At 49.9% G+C, this 21,479-nt stretch overlaps 3 protein-coding genes across 4 annotated transcripts in view; 1 reads left to right on the top strand and 2 right to left on the bottom strand.

The window, feature by feature from the left end:
- The window catches only part of tprn (taperin), a 12,283-nt gene extending 3,275 nt beyond the window's left edge, over positions 1 to 9,008 (bottom strand). The window contains 1 exon segment of the mRNA XM_067258453.1: positions 6,940 to 9,008. Coding sequence (XP_067114554.1) covers positions 6,940 to 8,901 — 1,962 coding nt within the window. The 5' untranslated portion in view covers positions 8,902 to 9,008.
- Positions 9,009 to 10,488: 1,480 nt separating this feature from the next.
- On the bottom strand, positions 10,489 to 12,352 carry tmem203 (transmembrane protein 203). 2 transcript variants are annotated; one of them, XM_067258467.1, is made up of 2 exons: positions 12,261 to 12,352; positions 10,489 to 11,780 (listed from the first exon to the last, which is right to left on the bottom strand). In XM_067258467.1, the coding sequence occupies exon 2, from the start codon at positions 11,453 to 11,455 to the stop codon at positions 11,045 to 11,047; it is 411 nt and encodes a 136-aa protein (XP_067114568.1). In that variant the 5' UTR covers positions 11,456 to 11,780; positions 12,261 to 12,352; the 3' UTR covers positions 10,489 to 11,044. The 2 variants fall into 2 exon arrangements, with proteins under 2 accessions (XP_067114568.1, XP_067114569.1); XM_067258468.1 differs by having other exon boundaries at positions 12,178 to 12,283.
- Positions 12,353 to 12,406: 54 nt separating this feature from the next.
- alad (aminolevulinate dehydratase) lies at positions 12,407 to 18,692 on the top strand. Its single transcript, XM_067258126.1, has 12 exons — positions 12,407 to 12,458; positions 13,786 to 13,908; positions 14,299 to 14,349; positions 15,669 to 15,765; positions 16,063 to 16,198; positions 16,315 to 16,398; positions 16,689 to 16,777; positions 16,919 to 16,974; positions 17,197 to 17,284; positions 17,415 to 17,501; positions 17,594 to 17,723; positions 18,228 to 18,692. The coding sequence occupies exons 2-12, from the start codon at positions 13,793 to 13,795 to the stop codon at positions 18,284 to 18,286; spliced, it is 993 nt and encodes a 330-aa protein (XP_067114227.1). The 5' UTR covers positions 12,407 to 12,458; positions 13,786 to 13,792; the 3' UTR covers positions 18,287 to 18,692.
- The last annotated feature ends 2,787 nt before the right edge of the window (positions 18,693 to 21,479 follow it).

Raw genomic sequence — 21,479 nt, 5'->3', positions numbered from 1 at the left:
TCGGCTCCTTAAAGGGTTTAAACACTGGTGATCCTATCAGAGGGAGAGAGAGACTACAGAGGCAGAGAAACAGACCAGGAGAGAGAGAGAGGGAGGTAGGGAAGAGATAGAGAGTAGAGGGAGAGAGAGAAGGAAAGTAGAGGGAGAGAGAGGGGGGAGAGTAGAGGGGGAGAGAGAGAGGAGAGTAGAGGGAGAGAGAGGGGGGAGAGTAGAGGGGGAGAGAGAGAGGGAGAGTAGAGGGAGAGAGAGGGAGAGAGAGAGGGAGAGTAGAGGAAGAGAGAGGGAGAGTAGAGGGAGAGAGGGAGAGTAGAGGAAGAGTAGAGGGAGAGAGGGAGAGAGAGGGAGAGTAGAGGAAGAGAGAGAGGGAGAGTAGAGGAGAGAGAGGGAGAGTAGACGGAGAGAGAGGGAGAGAGAGGGAGAGAGAGGGGGGAGAGTAGTTATGTTGAATAGGCGAGAGATGAGATGGGAGTTGGGCCAGAAATTGTTTCCAGGCCACCCAGCATGTCCTGTCCTTGTTTGGAGACTAGATGCCTAGTGCCACACACACACACACACACTCTCTCTCTCTAACACACACACACACAATGTAAGTGGGTGTGTTTGCTGGCTTGTGTGTGTAAGGGTGTGTCTGGGTGTGCATCTCTGTGGCTAGTGTGTATATGTGTGTGTGTGTGTGTTGTGGCACAGAGAAGCAGAAATGTCAGAGCCGTGTAGTTGCAGCTTGTCAGGGGGGCAGTTTGTCAGGGGGCAGCTTGTCAGGGGGGCAGTTTGTCAGGGGCAGTTTGTCAGGGGGCAGCTTGTCAGGGGGGCAGCTTGTCAGGGGGCAGTTTGTCAGGGGGCAGCTTGTCAGGGGGGCAGCTTGTCAGGGGGGCAGCTTGTCAGGGGGGCAGCTTGTCAGGGGGGCAGCTTGTCAGGGGGGCAGCTAGGCAGACTGACCAGATGTCCGGTGGTTCGTGTTAGACCAGCAGGGGAAGCTCTCTTTCTCCCACTCCAGCACACAGGGTGGGGCACAGGAAGATGCACGCGGTCATCACACATGGAAGTGTGTGTGCACTCACACACACACACACTCACACACACACACTCACACACTCCAACGTGTGGGAGGAATCTCTCTCACTCCTGGATGCGTGGGCGAGAGAGACAACATGTGAAATCTCTGTTTACTTAGCATGTCTCAAGAGAGTGCGTCACACCCTTCACAGAGTGTCCAACAAGTGTCTCCTTGTTATCAGGGTTGGATTAGCCTTTCATGCTGGGAGTTATGAGTGACGCGTGTGTGTGTGTGTGTGTGTGTGTGTGTGTGCATGTCTGTGTGTGTCTGTGTGTGTGCATGTCTGTGTGTGTCTGTGTGTGTGTGTGTCTGTTGTGTGTGTGTGTGTGTGCATGTCTGTGTGTGTGTGTGCCGTGTGGTGTGTGGTGCGTGTGTGTGTGTGTGTGAGAGAGTCACGGGCAGATCCTAGACAGTGTTTGTTTTCTTGCGGAGCTCTTGGATATGCAGCCATAGAGGGTCATGTGACCAGGTCATGTGACCAGGTGACATTCAGGTTACATGGTTTACATAGCTATACCTTCAGTGACAACAGTTACACTTGACATTAAGGTTAACCATTTCACTAACCAGGCAACATATTACCACGTAACCATGGTGCCTACAATAACTACATTGTAGGTACAGAGGAGAAAGGGATACAGAGAGAGAGAGAGGGGAGAGAGAGGGAGAGAGAGGGGGAAAGAGAGAGAGACCCTTTCCTGTCCCACTGTCCTAATGACAGGATAGAATAGCAGGGCCTGCGTTGCCCCGGCGACCATGGATATAGTATGTGTGGGAGAGAGGGAGAGACAGAAAAAGATGAAGAGACGGGAGAGAGAGAGGAGAGAGAGAGAACGAGAGAGAGAGAGGAGAGAGAGAGAGAGAGAGAGAGAGAGAGAGAGAGAGAGAGCGAGAGAGAGAGAGAGCGAGAGAGAGAGCGAGAGAGAGAGAGAGAGAGAGGAAATGGGTACTAGACGGACCACGAAAAGGATATGAAACCAACAGGAATGGGAGACTGAGAATAGAAGCAACATACTGACACACCCACACACACCCACACACACACACACACCCACACACACACACACACACACACACACCACCCAGCAGCTGAAGCCATGTTCTCAGTGCTAGGTGATCTTCTTCCTGTGAGGTTAGGACATCCACACATATCCACGCTAACAGGCCTGACCTCTACGACTGTACATGACCTGCCGAGCAGAGCAGAGCAGAGCAGGGCAGGGCAGAGCAGAGCAGGGCTGAGCAGAGCAGAGCAGGGCTGAGCAGAGCAGAGCAGAGCAGAGCAGAGCAGAGCAGGGCAGAGCAGGGCAGGGCAGGGCAGGGCAGAGCAGAGCAGGACTGAGCAGAGCAGAGCAGGGCTGAGCAGAGCAGGACTGAGCAGAGCAGAGCAGGGCTGAGCAGGGCTGAGCAGAGCAGAGCAGAGCAGGGCTGAGCAGAGCAGAGCAGAGCAGGGCTGAGCAGAGCAGGGCTGGTATTAATACATGCTGTTCCGTCTACCCACGTCTCCTCTCCGCTCCGCCCTCGCTGCGCTTCCTTTACAAACCTCACTCCATCCTGCTCTCACACACACTTTCTCCTTCTCGCTGTCACACATACGAGCGTTCACACACACACACACACATACACACACACACACAAGGGGGAGCCTGAATTAAACATGACTATGACAGTGGGGTTTAGTGGCTGAATTCTAATTACACTGACACTGAGGGTCTATAGAACTGAGTGGGGAGAGTGTGTGTGTGTTTGGTGTGTGTGTGTGTGCATGTGTGTGCGTGATGTGCGTGTGCTCAGTATATGTGCATTTGGTGTGTGTGTGTGTGTGTGCGTGTGGGAGTAGCTCCTGATTGAGATGTTGGTGAATGCCACCTACACAACCTTGTATAGGCGCAATCCACTAGTGACAGTGACAACAAGCTTGTGACAATGATGAACAGGAGAGAGAGAGAGAGAGAGAGAGAGAGAGAGAGAGAGAGAGAGAGAGAGAGAGAGAGAGAGAGAGAGAGAGAGAGAGAGAGAGAGAGAGAGAGAGAGAGAGAGAGAGAGAGAGAGAGAGAGGGAGGAGGGAGGGAGGGAGGGAGGGAGGGAGGGAGGGAGGGAGGGAGGGAGGGAGGGAGGGAGGGAGGGAGGGGAGAGGAAGTGAGGTATGAGGAGAGGAAGTGAGGTGTGAGGAAGTATGAGGAGAGGCTGCCGGGTGGTAAATAATTAAACAGGATGGACTTTTACACCTGTGTATCTCTGCTAGGTGCACCTGCTCTGGGTAAAGGGTCTGTTGACTGGATTGAGTCACATGTTTAGCGACGCACCCCATGAAAGCCCATTCCTGCTGTGATGTGGCAGCTTGAGTCAAACACCAGATCAGACACACCTGGACAGGTGACTTGAGTCTAAGTTGGAGACAGACCGTACCTATAAGGGTAAACGGTTTTAAAAGATGCTTGAGTTTGGCTCAGTGGTTAGAGCATTTGACTGCAGATCAAGAGGTCACAGGTTCAAATTTCCCTTTGGATCAAACGTCTGCTTATAACACATGATCATTAGATATTAAAACGTTTCCAAGTTGCTGTGTTGAGATCAGAGCTTACAGCACACACAGACCGCCTGCCAATAAATCTACCTTGTGTGTTAACGCCAGGAAAATAGTTTGCGTGTATTTAGGTCAAACTGTATAAGCAGCTTTCTTAACGTTTGAATGAAGGTTATTTAGCCTGAATTCACAGCAGGCAGTCTGAACTAGCTGCCCATCAGAATGGCACGGCCACCAAAGCTCCAAGCCGTCAACTTGAACGAGTAGACCTCATTACAGAAATAATCTGTTGTATCCATTACAGGTGATTCGGCTGAGTGGGGCGCCTGTACTTTGCTGGGAAAACAGAACAGGAGAAAACAGAACTGGAGAAAACAGTGTCAGGAAACTCAAACACGCTCTGCTCCCCCTCTCTTTCCCTCTTCCTCTCTTTCGTTCTTTCTTTCTCCCTCTCTTGCTCTCCCCTCCCCCTCTCTCTCTCTCCATGATCTCTGGTTGTTGACTTCCCAGCACATGAGCCTGTCTTCCCGTTCCCATAATAAATAGTCCCGGAGAAAACCAGCCTTCAAAAACAACCACTTCAGCTCTTCCACATCTCGCTGGCAGCTGTGTGTGTGTGTGTGTGTGTGTGTGTGAGGACAGAGAGGGGAGCCACACACACACACAACTCTGCAGCAGGGCGGGTGGAAGGTACACGTCTCATATAAACACTCTGATGTGTGGAGAAGGGACCTCCACAGTGTGGCGGGCAACAGATGCCAAGTTTAGCCCTCCGGAAGATACCTGTTGTTCGTGACGTAACGTGTTCACCGAACAGAAGCATTTATCCAAAGTGACTCACAGTACAAAGGGGATTTCAACATGCAACCTCTTGAACTGCAATGAAATGCTCCACCACTGAGCTATGCCCATCCACCACTGAGCTATGCCCATCCACCACTGAGCTATGCCCATCCACCACTGAGCTCTGCCACCACAGACGGTACCTTCTCTCTGAGCTGCATCCTGTGTTGCTACTGAGGTGGTTTCTTAGCAGACAAGCCCTCGTTAAAACACGCCTGGTAAACAAAGAGACAGCACAGTCCTCCCTTCCCTACATGAGCCCAGGTCTTCCATACATTACAGGGTCCTTCTGGATTTCTCCTCATGCAGATCAGAGCTGCAGCAGAAAGCACAAAGACTCTTCTTGACCTACATAGCTCGTCGTAATTCCTGCTGTCATTCCTTCACCACCAGAGGAGGAGAGGAGGTAGAGGAGGGAGAGAGGAGGCCACAGACACTGTCCCGGCCGACAACCAGGATCAGATACCACCCCCAGATACCACCCCCAGATACCACCCCCAGATACCACCCCCAGATACAGCCCCCAGATACAGCCCCCAGATACCACCCCCAGATACAGCCCCCAGATACAGCCCCCAGATACCACCCCCAGATACAGCCCCCAGATACAGCCCCCAGATACCACCCCCAGATACAGCCCCCAGATACCGCCCCCAGATACCACCCCCAGATACAGCCCCCAGATACAGCCCCCAGATACAGCCCCCATGACGTCAGAACTCAGAACACATTTCAAAGTGTCAATTTAACACCTGTGATGTTTACACAGGTCCATCTCAATCTCGAGAGCGGACCAACATCAACACAAACCCTCTACGAGCAAAACGAACACTTCTACTGTTAGATGAACACTTCAAGAGGCCATAGATGAGGGAGTGAGAAGGTCCACTCAGAAGGAGAGGTTGTAGGAGGGTAGCCAGATCGAGCAGTTTCCCCTCCCTCCTCACGTTCAGGACAGCCAGTCATTCGTCATTCTCCCTCTGGTCACAGAACAAGCACTCCTCGTTCCCCTGTTAAAACGTTTTGTATGGAAACACTGCGTTCACAAACCCAACCCTAAACGCAGAGAGAAAACCAGACTCGCAAAAAACAGGGCCAACAAATTCCACACAAATGACATATAGACCTGCCCTTGATGCTTTTGTAATTGCTTGTGGCCCAGCCCTGGGTTTCTACCCAGAGTCTTGGCCCCTTTGAAAAGATGACCAGGGGGACAAGCACGCACACACAACAAAGGGGGAATTTGGTGGAGCCCAAACGTAGTGTGGGTATAATGAACTGAACCGAGAACAAGGACAAAAACACTGAATGCTTCTGAGGGACCTGGCCTCATTAATGCCAGTGTTCACAGTCTCTTGACGGCACACACACACACACACACATATATACAACCACACCTACACACAGTCCTGGAAACACATATCAACTGGAACACACACTCAGACAGAGCTAGGCGTGACCAGGCAGGTGAGAGGACAGGTAATCCTCAGGATTAGAGCAGAGCAGGGCTGTAGTCCAGGTGTGTGTGGAGACACACACACCGCCCTGTGGGTTAGATTCACGTCTGGTAATTAAAACCCAGAAGGTAACGACCGTATCTGTTTAAACTGGGCTGGCCCTCATCATGTCATATTTACATCATATTGTAAACACAATGTCATAAACACACAAATCCACAGCTTCTTCCCTTGAGAGACGAGGGACGTCTGCTCAATTAAAACATGTAACATGTAACACTGATGTGTACCGAACACTGTATTCTACACGTCCATGTTCCAGTAACCAGGAAGAGACACAAACTTCTCTTTTGCTGCAGGCAGGCTAATTGGGTTTTTCCTCTGCAATGCAACCTCTAGGCAACACACAGGAACGTCTGAGGTCATTAGAAAAAGGTCAAAGGTGAACCTGTCCCTTAACAGGCAGCTTACAGAGCGTGTGTGAGAGGAGGTGTCTGGGTCTCCCAGCTCTGGGCAGGTGAGCAGGTGAGCAGCAGGAGCACAGGACCTGCTGACAGCTTGATTCTCAGGTGGAGACTCCTCAAGCATGTCCTAACCCACTCAGACACGCACACACACACACGCGCACACACACAGCCTCCCCCTGTTTAATCTGCTTTAGGTACGACGCAACAACAACTGTAAATACAGACTGTGAACAGACCATGACTCTGATCACCGCTAAATACAACAACACCAGGGAACTTCTGCTGTTCTTTCCGTACGCACTGTTCATCAGTCGCTTTGCATGAAACAGGCTGCTACACTGATAAATTGGGAGGTGTTCATGTACCAAACAGGAAGCAGGCTGGTTTAGTTTATGCGGTCTAACAGCGACACAAGCCACTAACAGAAATAACAGGTATAGCTGTCCCATATAATAGGTATAACATCTATACCAGGTGCATCAGAGGTGAAGAACAGGTGGAACATCTATACCAGGTGTATGAGAGGTGAAGAACAGGTGGAACATCTATACCAGGTGTATGAGAACAGCTCAAGGCCCTAGGTCTGCTCACCTTCTTGCCCGTGGAGCTGGTCTTGGAGAGGCAGGAGCGCCCTAGTGACAGGTACCCTCCGATCACCTCGATCTCCTCCACAGCAGGGTAGCGCTTCTTCAGCAGGGAGCCCAGCTGGGCGTAGGGGGCCGGGGGGGGCGTGGAGGCGGGTGTTGCCCCTCCAGAGGGCTCCTCCTGGGGCTGGGGGGATGTGGGCTGGGGCTGGGGGTCGGTCTGGGGCTGGGGGTCGGCCTGGGGCTGGGGCTTGCGTTTCGGCACCACAGTGAAGGTGTTTCCTTTCCTCTTCTGGACCACCGGGCTAGGGTAGGGGGGGCCGGGCTCCACGTCAATGTCGTCTATGTTGGTGATGGGGAGGTGCTCAGTGGGGGGGGCCTCTGGGGGTGGAGAGGAGGGAGGGGGAGAGGTGGGGGAGGCAGGGGTGACTGTGGGGGAGGCAGACAGGTCTGGAGAGGGGGAGACAGGGATGGTCTCCTCTTCTCTGCTGGAGGGCTCCGGGCTGGGCGTGGGGGAGAGGGGTGTGGGGGAGAGGGGCGTTGGCACTCCGGGGGAGGGGCGGGGTCTGGCGGGGCTGGGCGGGGCCGTGCTGCCTGGGGCAGAGGCGTGGCGCTTGGGGATGACCGTAAAGGAGTTCCGGGACTGGAGGCGCAGGTTGGCGAGGGCCCGGGCCTGGATGTCTCCAGCGGGCAGCTGGGAGAGGTCTGGGCGGGCCGCTGGGCGGATCTCGAAGCTGGGGGAGGGAGGGGAGGCCGGGGAGGGGGACTCGGCACGGGCGCGGAGGATCTCTGGAGAGCATGGCACCTTGGGTTTGGAGGGCGCCTCTGGACTCTCCCAGCCTCCGCTGCTGACAGGCTTGGACTCGGAGGGAGACGGGGGCTGTGGGGCCCCTGCGGAGTCCCGGGGCCGGGGGGCCAGAGGGCCCTGGAGGACGGGGGAGGACCAGCCCGGTCGGACGAGGCTGCGGACCGGTGATCCCGGTTGAGGGTGCGACACATACTTTGGCACCAGATCTGGCTGTGGTTTGGGTCGGGACCTCGACCTGTTCGCGCTGGTCTCCAGGTCCAGAAGGTTCTCTGTGCTGCGAGACTTGGGTTGCAGTTTACCATAGTTGCTGTCGAATTTCTGAAGCATGCGGCTCACCATGCCCTGACCGTCTCCCGTCTCGAGCGAGCCCTCGTAACCCGGACGACCCAGCGTGCTCAAGTTCTCCTCGCTCCTACTCAGCGCGGTGTCATAAATGACCACTTCCTTCGCCCGTATCTCAGTAACCGCACTGCCTCTCCGGTCCAAGAGGTCGTTGAGGGAGCTATAATTACCAACTCCATTCTGCTGAAGCGTAGACGTGGATTTGAGTCCACTCGTATCCGGGAAATAGTCCGGGTCGGACTCGATGATAATTATATTCTCTGCGCGTATAGTCCGTATTCCAGGAACACTCCCATACAGTTCCAGTATGTGCTGAACCGGACGAGAGGCATTATCTCTGTCCTGCCGTTTCTTCCGTTCCTTCTCCAGTTTGATGAACGGGTTCTCTTGCAAGGGGCCTAGACTGTCCTGCAGAACCAGGCTCTCGTGTCCCCCGTCCTCCCTCACCGTTCTCTCAGCAGAGTCGTTAGCGTCGGTGGCAGTCCAGGGGTCTTTGTTTGTTTTCACCGGCGACAGCTCCGGGGAGGTTACGGTGCTGCTGCCACGCTTGCCTGCGAAGTGCTGGCTTGCTGGGGCGACGGTGTAGTTCCGACCAGTGGCAGCGCAGCCTGCATTGTCTTTTTTGGGGCCACTGCCGTTTCCCGTTACTTCGCCATTAACCCGCGATGAGCTCGCGCTAGGGCACAGCTCGGCTGCACCTGCTCCTGCTCCGCCACCCTTCGCTTTCCTCCGCTCGAGAATCTCTCGTTTCCAGGCCGGCATCCTCGGGCTCTCCTGGCCAGCCTCTTGGCGGAGGACACGTACCTCTCCGCCAGACATTGTGGAACGAGAGGATAACGTCTCCGGGGCAAGGGAGAAGCTGTTCCCCGGGCTGGGACGGAACCCTATATCCTGTGTCTTTCGCTGTACCTGCAGCGCCGAATAGCCTACCGTACACACACATACATCACCTCGGTCTTTCTCTGCCTTCTTGGGTTCCTCCTCCTCCCTCCCTCCTCCGTCTGGGTCTCCAGCCCCGCCCTCCGCACCTGTAAACCTACAACGTCATCCTCCAGTCTTCAAAGCCGCGCCTCCCAAGGACTAAAGGAGCAACCTCATTTGGTCATAGCGATTAAGACACTCCCACTTTAAACATCTTGCTCCACCCCCTAACTAAATCTCCTCCCATTTCTATTGTTGGGCAGGCAAGGACGACCTGTCAATCCAAGCATCTACGTCCCACCCCTTTTTACTATTTAACCCTTTCAGTGAATTGATTATATTTCGTCCCACCCGTTGTTTGTAATCTTATACAACACAAATGTCACCATCGCTTCGAAGGGTGCCGTTTACATTACACACATAAAATATAACTATAACACAGCTTTAAAATAAGGGGACGAGACGCTGTGTGAGTCGAATTTGTCACAGCGTTTGTGACGGTATAGCTGTTTGTGGCCCAACCCAGTCACTTAAGGGTTTAATTCGCGTTAATTCAGCAGCTACGTCTATGATGCCGGTGCCTTACGAATAATCCGACTGGGATAAACACATTAGGAAATAAATTAGGCGGTATTACGGAGTTCTATTCTTGGGTACAGCTAGTAGGAGATTATATTGTTTCTCATCAAACATTTATCACCGCACAGTCACTACAAGCTTAGAATCCCAATGAGCCTCTTCGCACAAGGGCAAAGGAGAAGAGCGTGCACAATGCTGTACAGTGCTTATGATGCACGAGAATATTTATGGTCCATGAAAGTCTATGTAGGTTGCATGCATGCAGAGAGACAGTGAGTAAGAGACAAATAAAGAGTAAGAGAGAGAGAGGGGGACAGAAAATTGGAGTACTGTTGAAAGATTTCATAACTTTTGAATAATTAATGAATGAACCCATATTGCTATATTCCCCAGTGTTTCAGTAGGGCTTTTACAGGACGAGGCAGACGTTCACATGAACAGGTCCACAGGTCCAACACCAATGACAGAAATACAACACAGAGAACCTGAGCAACCCTCCCTACACTGAACTCCCACGTCTCAGTAAATTACAACATTTTGATGTGTTCCTTACTAGAATTGTCATGTCAAATAAAACGAACAAATTATATTTACCCAGAATAATGTCGTTTTAGCTATGACTCACTGAGTAAGACTTCTCCTTCGTTGAAATTCAACTTTTTATAACTTGAGCTTTTGGCATAAGAAATTGTCAAGTGGGTCAAGTCACTCTCCACAAACGGTCCTCAACGTAAGTGGCGCCATCTTGTGGCAGAATTTCAATCACAAACGCACAATGGGGCAGACGGGTCGATTACATTTGATTAATTGAAAAATCCCATGGATTCAAGCATTTATAACAAACAATGGAAAAAGGATATCTCTTATGGGATAACTGATCAAAATAACATGATGAACTCAACAAGGTTAAATGTTGATGGTTTATTTACACGTATATAAACAGCAATAATACAACACAGGTACCAAAAAACAAGCAAATAGACAAACAATAATATTGTTGGTGCAAGTCGAGTTACGCATTAAAAAAAAGACATTCCATTTGCTCAAACTCCATTCCCTATCCCATCAGTCCCCCAAAACGAGTCCTTTTTTTTAAAATCAGGAATGGCTCTTTAAAGGAAAAAAAATAGGCAATGAGTGCATGCTTGGGCATTAGGATCAATACACAGACCAGATACACTTAGTATTAATGATCAGCAATAATGTTCTGGGGAGAGCCATGCACAGTACAGCATGGAGAGATGTTCTGCTCTGAGGCCAGACGCCGGGCGGGAGAGGAATGAGATCCATGACTCAGTCAACACAGGAGACACTCCCAACACACCTAACACAGTCCACACACACGCGCGTGTGTGTGTGTGTGTAAACCTGGACCCTCTCCGGCAGGGGGGGTCGTCGTCCCCCTCCCCCGGGGCGTCAGGGGGGGGGGGGTCGTCCTCCCCCCCGCCCCCCCCCCGGGGAGTCAGTTGACGCGGCAGGCCCTGATCATGAGCAGCTGCAGGAGGATGAAGAGCGGGGACACGATGAGGCCGAACCACAGCTCCCTGGCCTGCTCCTGCTCCGCCAGCTTCTGACACAACAGCACCTCACACACCAGTTTCAGGCTCAGCACCGTCAGCACCCACAGCAGCCGCAGCACCGCCAGGCGCTTCTCGTTCTCCTGGTACAGGCGGATGGATACGATGGCCGTGAAGTAGGTGCTGAGGCCGTCGGCGGCGAACAACGGCACGAAGACGAGCCACCAGCTCATGGCGAAGAGGTCGGCGCGGAGTGCCACCAGCACGCTGAACACCAGCAGGGCGCACAGGTGGAGGAAGAGCTCGAAGGTGGCGAAACCCAGCCACTGGACCAGCTCACGCAGGGAGAACAACATGGCGGAGGAGGGAGGAGGGGGCCGAGAGCAGACTCTCTCTCTCTCTCTCTCAGGGACGGACTAGGGGCGAGTCACTGGCCCAGCGCGGAGGGGCGGGGCTCTGGGCGTAGGGTGGGGACATTGACGTCGGAGCTGGGTGTCACAGGTGGCGTCCTCGACTAGGACAGGTGTTGTGGACGCAGATGGTCCCAGAATTCACATCTTTGAAGTTGTGTGAGGGGTTAGTAGGGCGGGAAGGTGAGGGTGACAGGTGAAGGCTTCAGATGGCTGGAGATCTTTGTGGGCGTCTCTGGGACTTGTAGTCTTTCTCCAACCACACTTCAGCCTGTCAATGCAAATATGCACGTCCATATTAGAAATCATTATTTGAAAGAAACGTATTAAAATGACCTGTTGTCAACTAAAGTTACATCAGCTAGCAGACGACGTTGATCGTTCTTGTTACATATGAACAAAATGTTGAAGAAATTATGAATAAGCTGAATGTACCTAGATGGCAAAGCAAGCAAGATGCTACCCTTTCATAGTGTTGTACAAAATCTAGCGACAGTTCGTTAGCATATATTGGTAGACAGTCAGCAAGTCTACCTTAAAATATACGAGCTAATGCAGAAGCTTAGATCACACAAATAAAATGTTCGCTAACGCGAGGATAGTCCCTGAATGGCTAGCGACAACAGCTAGCTAGTGAGAGTGCTGTCGTGAGCCAGCTAGCCAACTACCTTCGTAACGCCACCACATCCTGCATGTAGTCACGAATTGATATGCATTCAGGCGTAGTACAAATATAAGTATGTCATTTTACCCTCATGAGACTTGAGTATTTTGATTTGGTTTTATCAAACAACGACTCATCTTCCGAATGTTTTTCCTGTCCTCAGCCTTCCTCCGGTTTTCGCATCGCGAGATCTCAGACGTACCATATCACAGCTGTGTACGGTGGCCGACAGTTTCTGTGACTTCTTCAAGGAAGAACATTTTGAAGAGGACGAATTGTACAAAGGTTAGACAACTAACGTGTATTCATTCATTCGTGGGTAATTAGTGGCTGTTATTAAGCATTATTAATTGAGAAACATACTTTAATAGTTACATTAATGCGGGGAAAAGTTTGCAAGCAAGTATATAACTAGTCATTGCAGCCAGTCGAAGTAGTAGTTGGGATGGTAGCTGAATTGGTCACCATTCTGACTATAGTCTATACATTTACATGACATTTACAGTACGTTATAATAGTATATTGGGTGATGAGAAATGTCAACAAATCAGTTATCCTCACTATTGTTAGTCTGGATGAGTTTGAGTTTCTTACAGCAAAATAATTTTCCATGCAGTTCATGTTGTATGAATAGTTTTGTTTTATTCCTGTTGATTCATATACATTTTATGTTTGTTTGTAAAATATGTATATTTGTTATGGTTAATCATTCTATGTTATTGTGACTGGCATCAAAGTAGGTAGGCTACACGTTTTGCGTACATTGTAAGAGGGTAGGGTTAGGGTTAGCCCGTTTTGCGAAAACATTGTAAGAACATTCGTAATTTCGGTGCAGCAATGTTTTGACGAGCCAAGTTCACGCATGCTTGACCATTTAATTTGGTGGTGAGGGAAACGAAGCAGAAATGTGTAAAACAACGTCACATTCCTGTGTCTCAGAAACGTGGGGTCTTATGCCAAATCTTTCTCTTTCTCCGTCTCTCTCTCTCACTCTGTCGCAATCATCTTACATCTCTCTAACCCTCTTATACCGCCTGTTCAAGGCGGGAATGTTGCGCTTTCATTCTTCTCTCCGTTCTTTATTAAACGTAGGACTACCAACACAGATCAAAGAGGGACTGTTCCGCCATTAGGCCGGAGTAAGAGAGCTAAATCGACATCTGTTAGCCGTCATGAGGAGCCCCAACAAACTCCAATTCAATTCAGGTTTAGAAGGAAGTCTACACACGGTAATGCTGCCCCGTGTGTGGTTTAAGATAGCATGCCGGTCTTCTGCTATTTTACGCTACCTTATCAGTTGTTGCCTGGGAACCAGACGAATCTGAAAGGTTTTATTTGCTCTGCAGAATTCATCTGGACACCTAACACAACTCGTCAGACAGTTTGTTACACATAACCATCTGGGAAGTCGTCCTTGGAAACAGATGGGAAAAGAGCAGGCATTTTCTATCACGCCTATAACTCCAACCACTCTGTAGCTGCAAATAGTTCATCCTAAGACACTGGTTTTGGCCACAACTGTTCACACGCACCCATTCAGCCAGATTTCCAGCCGATCTGGATCAGCTCGGACCAATCACAACAATCACGCATTTCCTGTGTCTCCCCGCAGGAACACCATGCAGCCGGTCCAGTCTCTCCTCCACAGCGGGTACTTCCACCCCACCCTCAGATACTGGCAGACCTGCGCGTCTGACCTGAGACCTGACAACCTCATCTATCCCATCTTCGTCACGTAATGCTCCTTTGCTATATTTACTTTGTACATTTTCATCACATTTGATTGGTTCAGCAGGCGTATGCTTTTATGTACCATTTAGAAAGTACAGCAGAAGTTCAAGGATCAGAAGTGTGGAGTTCTAACATTGTTTCAGAGTCCTGGCACGGTCTGTATTTAACAGGAACACTGCAGAGGAACCACATCTCAGCTACCAGACACAGTGCACAATAACATCAATTGTTGCAGTATTAACAACATTACTACAATGTTACAAAAGCACATAACTCTTTGCACCTAGCTAGACACATTGAGCATGTGTGGTCATGTGTAACTGTGCTTTGCTACAAACACAGTCACTCTCTCACACTGTGGTGGATGAGCTGTGTTTCCTGTTCCATCACACAGGGACAGTCCTGATGCAGTGGAGCCCATCGCCAGTCTGCCGGGACAGGCCAGGTACACTTCCACCCTCTGAACACAGGATCTGTCTGAGCAGCAGCTGATGTGTGTCTGAAGTGTGAGGGTCAGGGTGTTGCCCTCCGTGTGTGTCTGAAGTGTGAGGGTTAGGGTGTTGCCCTCCGTGTGTGTCTGAAGTGTGAGGGTCAGGATGTTGCCCTCAGTGTGTGTCTGAAGTGTGAGGGTCAGGATGTTGCCCTCAGTGTGTGTCTGAAGTGTGAGGGTCAGGGTGTTGCCCTCAGTGTGTGTCTGAAGTGTGAGGGTCAGGGTGTTGCCCTCAGATAGACAGGCAACAGGGCGAGGCCTGAGTCAGGCCCTGGAAGAAGATAAGCAGAGAATCCGTTAGCTCCCTCTCTTCCCTCCCTCCCTCCCCCTGTCCCACTTCCACTCTCCCCTCTCTCCACATTAATGGACGCACACACTGGATGCACACACTGGATGCACACACTGGATGCACACACTGAATGCACACACTGGATGTACACACTGAATGCACACACTGAATGTACACACTGGATGCACAGACTGGATGCACACACAGAATTCCTCGCCCAACAGTGAGTCAGAGATGAGTGCCCTAGACTCCCATTCATGTGAGGTGTGATCACATCTCTGACATCAGTGATCACAACATCAGACCTCATAACCTGGGCCAGATCACAACATCAGCTCTCATAACCTGGGCCAGATCACAACATCAGCTCTCATAACCTGGGCCAGATCACAACATCAGCTCTCATAACCTGGGCCAGATCACAACATCAGACCTCATAACCTGGGCCAGATCACAACATCAGCTCTCATAACCTGGGCCAGATCACAACATCAGCTCTCATAACCTGGGCCAGATCACAACATCAGACCTCATAACCTGGGCCAGATCACAACATCAGACCTCATAACCTGGGCCAGATCACAACATCAGCTCTCATAACCTGGGCCAGATCACAACATCAGACCTCATAACCTGGGCCAGAACTAAGGCTTCACACGGTTACATCCCCTCCACAGTCACTGGATCATTTTTAACTTGTTTGATCACTGATGGATTTGAAATCATTCGACACACCCAGAGTCAGGGGTTTAAAAGGTTTCTGTGTAACTCTTTCAATGACTGTGAGTTTTATAGGTCAGATATTAGTAATCATACACAGAATGTTGCTCACCACAGGTCAGATCTTAGGAAGTCATCATAAAACAAAACTTTTATAGCTAATGAAGATCCACATGAACTACTATTAATTCAAACAAGAAAGTGTTTCTAAGAGAGGGTGTTTCTAAGAGAGGGTTTCTGACGTGTGTGAGGTGTGTGTCCACAGGTACGGGGTGAACAAGCTGGAGGACATGTTGAGGCCGCTTGTAGAGAACGGATTGAAGTGTGTGCTGATTTTTGGAGTGCCTGCGAACATTGCAAAGGTAAAACTGGAATAACGATGCTCTTCTGATCACCTTCATCTTCTGCTGGACTCTTGATGCACTGTTTGTACGTCACTTTGAAGCATCCGTTAAATGACTAGAATGTAACATAATCTGATCCGTTCCTGAACAGCGTGACTGTTTTAAAATGTTGACTACATGCAGCAGTGTTGAGAGGATAACTGTAATGATTCGTTGGGTGAAGCTCAACGCTAGAGCAACTGACTGCAGATCAAGAGGTCACAGGTTAAAATCCTCCCGCCTTGGACAAAACTTGACATGACCTTTGACCCCCAGGATGAGAGAGGCTCGGGCGCCGACTGTGACTCGACCCCGGCGGTCCTGGCTGTGAGGAAGCTGCGGTCGCTGTTCCCAGATCTGGTCCTGGCCTGCGACGTCTGCCTGTGCCCCTACACCTCCCACGGACACTGTGGTGAGCCAGCACACCTCTCCCTCCTCTCCCTCCCCCCCTCCTCTCCCTCCTCCCCCTCCCTCCCTACCTCTCCCGGAGACATTAAGACTTGATATCTGCTCTCTCGTCTTTCCAAGGAATCTTGCGTGAAGACGGGACTCTGGATAACGCTGCCAGCTGTGAGCGGCTGGCGGAGGTGGCGGTGGCCTACGCTAGGGCGGGTAACTTTACTCTGCTTCCTCTGCCCACACGTCCCCCCTCCTCCCTCCACCACACAAGGAATACCCGCCCCCATGTCAACATACCGATGAAGATGTAAAGTCTGGAACAGTTAACGAACCTCCCCCTAAAACAGCCATACATTCCTTGACTCTAGCGAAACGCTCTTAGAACTGGGCTCAAACTTTCTGCAAGCTCTGTTTGGAGGAAAGTGTCCGCTAAAGGAATACACCTGTAACTACTGCTGTTGTCCTCCAGGGTGGCACCTGTAACTAGTGCTGTTGTCCTCCAGGGTGCCACATCATCGCTCCCTCCGACATGATGGACGGACGAGTGGGGGCCATCAAGCAGGCGCTGGTGTCTCACGACATGAGCAACAAGGTAGGTTGAGACTGCAGAGAGGACAGTGTCCAGTATCAAGGTAGGTTGAGACTGCAGAGAGGACAGTGTCCAGTATCAAGGTAGGAGCGGTTTTGTTTAGAGTGCCATCAAGGTCTTACCTGTCTTCTCCTGTTTCCTCAGGTGTCTGTGCTGAGCTACAGTGCTAAGTTTGCCTCCTGTTACTACGGGCCCTTCAGGTAAACACCTGTGTGCTCCTGGTCCAGACAGCTGCATGCTCCTGGTCCAGACAGCTGCATGCTCCTGGTCCAGACAGCTGCATGCTCCTGGTCCAGACAGCTGCATGCTCCTGGTCCAGACAGCTGCATGCTCCTGGTCCAGACACCTGCATGCTCCTGGTCCAGACAGCTGTGTCTTTATCACCTGCATGCTGAGCTGAGCTCTGCTGTGTCTGTCCACAGAGATGCAGCCCAGTCCAAGCCAGCGTTCGGAGACAGACGGTGTTACCAGCTGCCCCCTGGTGCAAGAGGCCTGGCACTACGAGCTGTGGTGAGTGTGTGTGTGTGAGCTCATCATGAGTGTGTGTGTGTGTGTGGGTGTTGTGAGTGAGCTCATCATGAGTGTTTGTGTGTGTGGCTGTGGACGCTGTGAGCTCATCATGAGTGTGTGTGTGTGTCAGGAGCGAGACGTGAAGGAGGGGGCAGACATGCTGATGGTGAAACCGGGACTGCCGTACCTGGACATCGTCAGGGAGGTCAAGGACAAGGTCAGTACTCTCCTCCCACACTGTTATAGTGGCCCTGCTGCACCCTGCAGCGTGTGTGAGGTCAACGAGGCTCTGTGTGTGTGTGTGTGCAGTACCCGCACCACCCCCTGGCGGTGTATAACGTGTCGGGGGAGTTCGCCATGCTGTGGCACGGGGCCGCGGCCGGAGCCTTCGATCTGCGCACCGCCGTGACCGAGGCCATGACCGCCTTCCGCAGAGCAGGTGAGGAGGGGGAGGGGGGGTGGGGGGAGGAGGGGGGAGATGGAGGAGGAGGGGGGGGGGCATAGGGGCTGCAGGGGGGAGGAGGAGGGGGGTGCTGGGGGGAGATGGAGGAGGTGGGGGGGTGGTGGTGGAGGAGGAGAGGGGTGGTGGATGGACAGATGGAGGAGGAGGAGGAGGAGGAGGAGAGGGGTGGTGGATGGACAGATGGAGGAGGAGGAGGAGGAGGAGGAGGAGGAGGAGGAGGAGGAGGAGGAGGAGGAGGAGGAGGAGGAGGAGGAGGAGGGAGGGGTGGAAAGGGGAGGGAGGAGGGGAAATGAAGGAAGAGAGATGGAGGAGGGGAGATGGTGGAGGGGAGATGGAGGAGGGGAGATGGTGGAGGGGAGATGGAGGAAGGGGGAATGGGGGAGATTGAGAGAGAGCCCCTCTACTCTCATCTCCACCTTAAATGTGATGTTGTGATTTCAGTTCCTATAAAACAGGCCTTTGCTCCTGCCTCTGTTTCAGGTGCTGACATCATCATCACGTACTACACGCCTCAGCTGCTCACCTGGCTGAAAGAGTAACGGAGCCCGTGATTGGACAGAGAGATGGACCAATGACAGGCTTCCCTTACCGAGCTGCGATTGGCTGTTCTACATCCACAGTATTCCTATAGTTTTGTTAATCCATGATTTCATATCTTCATGTAGGTTATTTTTATATCATGGGTTGTCGTTCATATCTAAGTGCAGCAGTTACAGATTCTCACCAAAGATGGGAGTATTGCGTTAAAAAGATCAGCCGCTTTTATAAAATGTGTAAAAGGTTAGTGTTACTTGAACAAATTGAGAATGTACTGATCTGTGAATGGAGTATTTGGGTCTTGAGGTGTTTCAGTAATGAATGATGTAATCCTGGATGTGGACCTCCGATCGTCATGTTGGCTTCAGAACCGATGTGTTCCTAATAAATGAACCGATGTGTTCCTAATGAATGAAAGTTTATTTCGATGGTGTCAGTTACTGCTTTATTTCCATGGTGATATCTCATAACGTACAGTACTGTGCACAAGTCTTCAGCACCCCACATTCTTTACATTAATATTGTATCTATATATTTTAGTGTAACATATTTTGTGCGTCAGTATAAAAGTATTTTTGTTTTACTTATACTGCAGCTGGCTTCCTCCAGTTCTTTTCAGTTGATGTTAACTGAACTGAAACACATTTAGTAATATTCAAAAAACACAATAATCAAGTTCTAATTACTAGGTGGAGTGGAGTAAAAGTATCCTTCTGTAAATATGAAACATTTAACTAAGACATAAGTACATTTAACTAAGATGTAGTCAGATGTGCCCTTTTACACGTAACCCTCACCATGTTGAAATCTGATTGATGGGTCCAGAGATATGACAATGTTATGGCAGCTCTCCAAAGGCAGAGGAGAGATTCTTATGTGTCGTGAGTTTGATCTCTAACCCTAAAATCACCTACAGCACCTTTAATATAATTAATAGTAGTTGCAGAGAGGTAAAGTTTATACATAATTCTATCTATCCTACTTTAAAATGATGTTGCCAAAACACTTCTTTCGACATTGCCCTTTACCCAGTTTAACTGATATGAAACAGGTTGGGAGTGTCACTGTACATTCCAGCTGCACAAGACTGGATGAACAGCAGGAAATGAAAGTCAGCATTAAAACCTCAAGTAAACCGGTTTGCTACAGGTAAACAGGCTAGCCACCCCTCTCACTCACCTGTTGATGTTTCATTCAGATGTCAGACTGGTGTTTGGCCCTACAATAAATACAGAGAAGCTGGTAAACCATATAGATGGCTGAGCGGTTAGGGAGTCGGGCTATTAATCAGAAGGTTGTTGGTTCGATTCCTGGCTGTGCAAAATTACGTTGTGTCCTTGGGCAAGGCACTTCACCCTACTTGCCTCGGGGAGAATGTGCTTACTGTAAATCGCTCTGGATAAGTGCGTCTGCTTATATGACTAAAATGTAGAATGTAAATATAATCAATGGAGCATCACTGCAGATGCTAGCAACCAGAGTTACTGGAAATCGTTCCTTTGTACATTTCAGTCTCAGTGGCAGAAAAGGAATGGATTAACATTGGCTGGTTTAGGTGAAATCCCTCAGAGCTGGAGACCACCCGAGAATCAGCACTGAAATAACTCAAGTAACCTTCCGCAGAGCAGGTGAGGAGGAGGGGGGAGGGAGGGGAGATAGAGGAGGGGAGATGGAGGAGGAGAGATGGTGGAGGGGGGAATGGGGGAGATTGAGAGAGAGCCCCCCTACTCTCATCTCCCTCTTAAATGTGATGTTGTGATTTCAGTTCCTATAAAACAGGCCTTTGTTCCTGCCTCTGTTTCAGGTGCTGACATCATCATCACGTACTACACGCCTCAGCTGCTCACCTGGCTGAAAGAGTAACGGAGCCCGTGATTGGACAGAGAGATGGACCAATGACAGGCTTCCCTTACTGAGCTGCGCTTGGCTGCTCTACATCCACAGGATTCCTATAGTTTTGTTAATCCATGATTTCATATCTTCATGTAGGTTATTTTTATATCATGGGTTGTCGTTCATATCTAAGTGCAGCAGTTACAGATTCTCACCAAAGATGGGAGTATTGCGTTAAAAAGATCAGCCGCTTTTATAAAATGTGTAAAAGGTTAGTGTTACTTGAACAAATTGAGAATGTACTGATCTGTGAATGGAGTATTTGGGTCTTGAGGTGTTTCAGTAATGAATGATGTAATCCTGGATGTGGACCCCTGATCGTCATGTTGGCTTCAGAACTGATGTGTTCCTGGTCGTAAGGTCGGGTTACTTAGCAACCCTGCATAACAAGCATCTCCTGACCATGGCAAGTAAAGACAAATCCAAGAAAAGATAATAAATGAAAGTTTCTTTCGATGGTGTCAGTTACTGCTCTGTTTCCATGGTGATATCTCATAACGTACAGTACTGTGCACAAGTCTTCAGCACCCAATATTCTTTACATTAATATTGTATCTATATATTTTTGTGTAACATATTTTGTGCGTCAGTATAAAAGTATTTCAGTTTGACTTTTACTGCAGCTGGCTTCCTCCAGTTCTTTTCATTTGATGTTAACTGAACTCAAACACATTTAGTAATATTCTCAAAACACAATAATCAAGTTTTAATTACTAGGTGGAGTGGAGTAAAAGTATCCTTCTGTAAATATGAAACATTTAACTAAGACATAAGTACATTTAACTAAGATGTAGTCAGATGTGCCCTTTTACACGTAACCCTCACCATGTTGAAATCTGGTTGATGGGTCCAGGGATATGACAATGTTATGGCAGCTCTCCAAAGGCAGAGGAGAGATTCTTATGTGTCGTGAGTTTGATCTCTAACCCTAAAATATATAATTAATAGTAGTTACAGGGAGGTAAAGTTTATAATTTTTTTGTAACTATCCTACTTTAAAATGATGTTGCCAAAACACTTCTTTCTACATGTCCCTTTACCCCATTTAACTGATATTAAACAGGTTGGGAGTGTCACCGTGCATTCCAGCTACACAAAACTTGATGAACAGCAGGAAATGAAAGTCAGCATTAAAACCTCAAGTAAACCGGTTTACTACAGATAAACAAACTACCTACCACCCTCATTTTTATATACTTGAGATTTCCTGTAAACCACCTGATTTACCAAAAGGTGTGTTGAAGGGTGGAATGTGGGCTGGATTTACAGTGTCATAGTTTTGGGTTCCAGGAGTACCTGTTG

The sequence above is a fragment of the Osmerus mordax genome, chromosome 20 (assembly GCF_038355195.1).
Source record: "Osmerus mordax isolate fOsmMor3 chromosome 20, fOsmMor3.pri, whole genome shotgun sequence".
NCBI classification, from domain to species: Eukaryota; Metazoa; Chordata; class Actinopteri; order Osmeriformes; family Osmeridae; genus Osmerus; species Osmerus mordax.
The sequence above is the reverse complement of the archived record's forward strand: the minus strand, read 5'-3'. Positions and strand labels throughout refer to the sequence as shown.

Excerpts from the sequence above, each read along its gene's own strand:
- tmem203 (XM_067258467.1), bottom strand. The coding sequence starts at position 11,455 with ATGTTGTTCTCCCTGCGTGAGCTGGTCCAGTGGCTGGGTTTCGCCACC.
- alad (XM_067258126.1), top strand. The coding sequence starts at position 13,793 with ATGCAGCCGGTCCAGTCTCTCCTCCACAGCGGGTACTTCCACCCCACC. Across the intron at positions 14,350-15,668 it reads AGTCTGCCGGGACAGGCCAG|GTACGGGGTGAACAAGCTGG; the intron begins GTACACTTCCAC and ends GTGTGTCCACAG. Across the intron at positions 17,502-17,593 it reads TCAGGGAGGTCAAGGACAAG|TACCCGCACCACCCCCTGGC; the intron begins GTCAGTACTCTC and ends GTGTGTGTGCAG.